Consider the following 3,702-nt stretch of genomic DNA (forward strand, 5'->3'; position numbering starts at 1 on the left):
ATATAAATGATAATATTTTGTGTGTTATCATTATATATACTGAGAAATCCAAAATGTTATCATTTTAATGTCTAAGCAGTATAAAATAACGATCCTTTGGCATTCTTCATGTCATGCAGATAATGAATCCTTCCAGCTTGGAAATGTCCCGGCACGCTACTGACTCTCTCAGACTCAGACGCGAGGTGACGCTTAGAATCCCTCTCCCTCTGGCCCCCTCTCCCTGCCTTTCTCCTCCCCTCCCTCTTTGCCCTGTGAACACGTGTGGACCGAGAAACCTTGCAGCCGGTGTCCTTGGACGGTAAAGCTACAGACGACCAAACCGTGAACCCGCCCAGCATGGAATGCACCTCGGGCCTCGCACCCCGGTCTCCTCAACTCACTGCACCCCTAACGGAGGCCACGGTACCTCAGGTGAGCCCAGGTCAGCGTGGCGGCTCACTGCTCACCTCAGAGCGGCGGCGCTGAGAGACGCGGCAGTGGGGTGCGAGTGGGGCCTACCTGGGGGTGTGGGAGGCGCCACAGTCACCGGGGAGCGAGGCGTCGAGATGGCCGCAGGAAGGACTGCAGTGGAGAAACCCCTGTTACTGGCGGGAAACTGGGGCATTGTGGCCGGCCCTGCAGCAGGCACGAGGCCACTTATACAGCATTGCATTGGCAGGAAATTTCCACAACGGGCAAATCCGTAGAGATGGGAGCAGGCTGGCGACTGCCAGGTGCTGGCAGGGATGGTGACAGAGGGAGCAGAGACAGAGCCTCAACTGAAGTGAGTGCTGTGTAGTGACATTGCCAGCTCTTAGCCGCCCTCCTCAGTCCTGTGCAACCGAGTCACCTGCATCCCTCTCTCCCAAACTGGTGTAGGCATTTGGTATTTTGTGAGGAGAGTTGTGTATTCTGAGCTTCACATTCTCCTTAAGAGTTGATGGTGGTCGGTAGAACCCCCTGGTAATTTTATTCGCCTGTTCTGCTTATTCTGTAGCCTGTTTTATTACTGACATGTCACCGGGCTCTAACATGAAGACTCTCCACGGCGCCACACATCCAGGGCTTGCTTCTGCTCCTAGAGATCATGGGGCCTGCATGCCCTGAAGGAACACTGGCAAGAGGGGCCACAGGGAGGGCCACCTAGGCTTGTCCTCTCGTGCTGACCTGAGTGGACGCTCCCTCTCCTAGCACATTTTCCTTCTCTCTGCTTTCTGTTGACATCACATATCTTGGTGCCCGCCTTGAGAGCTGTGTCTGTTCCATGCAGAGACAACTGCAGAATGGTATTTAATAAATAAGTGTGGGACGTAAAATACTGCCTCTGCCCCAATGTCCTTATTCTAACCTCTGGAACCTGGAAACTGTTGGGCTTATGGTAAGGAGAAACGAAGGCTACAGATGGAATAATGTTGCTAATTATAGTCCTTGAGAGAGAGAGAGTTTCCTGGACCATCCGGTGGCCCCATGTAATCATGCGAGAGCTTAAAAGTGGAAATGGAACACAGGGGAGAAGAAGCAGAGAGAGATTTGAAGACAACACTGTTGACTTTGGAGAGAGAGAAATGAGGCTGCAAGCCAAGGAATTCAGGCAGCCGCTAGAAACCGGAAAAGGCAAGAAATGAATCTTCCTCTAGAACCACCAGGGTGAACACAGACTGAGTGACGTCTTGGCTTCAGCTCAGAAACACCCATTTTGCACTTCTGATTCTATAACTTCAAGATAATAAATCTGCACTATGTAGGCCACCATGTTTATGTGATTTGTTATAACAGCAATCGGAGGCCCGTACAATCAGCAAATTTGCACATGATCAAAGGAAGCTTTCTTCAAAGAAAATTTGAAACATCATCGGTAAAAATTGAGTTAGGATATTCTCAAAGCAGCCAGACACAACAATAAAACTTCTATGTTCAAAGTGGTTTCTAGCATTTTTTTTTTTTCAGAAACAATGGCCTTGTTATCTCATTTTAAAAAGAAGTTAGTGAATCTCGTGGAGGCAATACCCCAAAATCAGCTCAAAAAAACTCAACCATATGGGGGAAGTTGTAATGAGCTACTTGCAGCAAAAGAACTCTGCAGCACCTCTTTCATCGTTTCTCTTCTGTATTTTTGTGAGGTCAGAAATGTGCTAGGGAAGACAGAACAAGGATGTTCTCTTACCTGATAATATAGTTGGTGAATTTCCATCATCTGTTGATGTGAATCAAATGAAATATTTCTTATTTAATCACATTGAATAACCTTCCCTCATCTAGCTATTGATTGTTAACCAGTCTTTAATGTGACAGGTCAAAAATACGAAATACAACACATAGTGAACTCTTGGCAAAATACAGCCCCTTGGGCATTGTAGGCTCTCAGAAGTATCTGCTGATTTCATTATTTTGAAGTCCCTGAAGATAACAGCTTTAACACACAAGTCTGGCTTTCCAGAATGCCCACAGCCCAAGGGCAGGCCAGCATTACTGAAGCAAAGGCCACCTGCCTGTCCAGAGCAGTGGTACCCAAGTGGGACCAAAGCAGGATGATCAAGGCATGGCCGCACCTCAGCTCTTGTGCCTCCTTTAGGGTCCAGTGGCCACTCCGAGGCCCCAGCCCCAGTGGCCACCCCCGTCAATATGTTACATGAAGACCTAAGATGCTGACAGTAAAATACTGATATCTACATAGCAAAACCAGAAAAACAGAATACAAACTTCAGGACCATGCAGATAATGAGAAATAAGTAGAAGAAAACCAATCAACCAACAAATCTCCTTATTAGAATGCTCTGGACATCCTGGAACTTGAAGGGAGTGGGATACTGCCCCATTGCCTGGCTGGGGGCTTTCCTGAAGGCAGTTCCTGCATGGGGCTGTGGATCATTTTGATGTCTTCAGCAGCAGGGTTATTGTCCAGGCGGGATGCTAGGGTATGTCTGTTTTTCATTCTCTTTAGAAGCTACTATGACCAGAAACTGTCCTTGGCTCTGAGATAACAAGATCATCAAAGCTCCTGCTTTCACAAACTCCCATTTTTGGGTGGTGGGTGGGGAGGACATGTGATAACAGGTAAACCAAATTAAAAAGATAAATGACTATTTCAGACAGTATAGACTGTAAGACGAGAAAAACAATAGGTTACTAAAGTAGAAAGTGACTGGGAGAGAGTGATTTTGTATTGCACGTTCAGGGGAATCCTTCTTGAAGGAGCAACATTTAACAGTGGCCTGTACGTGTTCCCAAGGGCTTGACCCAATGCAGGACTCACTGGTTTCCTAGGACACAGACTATCTAGAAGACGCAATACGCTCTCCCTCCAACTTGACTCAGCAATCTCATCAGGAAACACTTGAAATACAGCACAAGGTTAAATGTCTGCCAAGAGAGGACGGGTTCTGCAGAGCCAACACGCTTCGCCTCCTACCTGGGGGCATCGGCAGGGCTTCCGCAGCATTCTCTGCAGGGAGAGGGGTTGAGAATTCTCTGTTAGGAGGGAGAGTATTCACTCTCTTCACCAGCCACACAGAGCCCACGTTGTGGGGAGAACCCATGTTGGATAGTTGCATACGCTACACAGCTAATTTACTGAGTTTTTCTTAACTTTTCAGTTTCTTAACACGGCGGTAAAAATAATGCTTTCAGATGTGGTACATATATACAATGGAATATTACTCAGCAACCAAAAAAGAGAAACACATGTCTTTTGCAGCAACTTGGATGGAGCTGGAAAAGATC

General features: G+C 47.1%; 1 protein-coding gene across 1 annotated transcript in view; it reads right to left on the minus strand.

Moving 5' to 3' along the window:
- DMBT1 (deleted in malignant brain tumors 1) overlaps positions 1 to 3,702 on the minus strand; it is a gene marked incomplete at its 5' end in the record, with an annotated part of 142,832 nt that overhangs the window by 65,856 nt on the left and 73,274 nt on the right. The window contains one exon of the mRNA XM_012723453.1: positions 450 to 564. Coding sequence (XP_012578907.1) covers positions 450 to 564 — 115 coding nt within the window. The remainder of the gene's footprint in view (positions 1 to 449; positions 565 to 3,702) is intronic.

The sequence above is a fragment of the Condylura cristata genome, unplaced genomic scaffold (genome assembly GCF_000260355.1).
Source record: "Condylura cristata isolate star-nosed mole 26May11 unplaced genomic scaffold, ConCri1.0 scaffold00011, whole genome shotgun sequence".
NCBI classification, from domain to species: domain Eukaryota; kingdom Metazoa; phylum Chordata; class Mammalia; order Eulipotyphla; family Talpidae; genus Condylura; species Condylura cristata.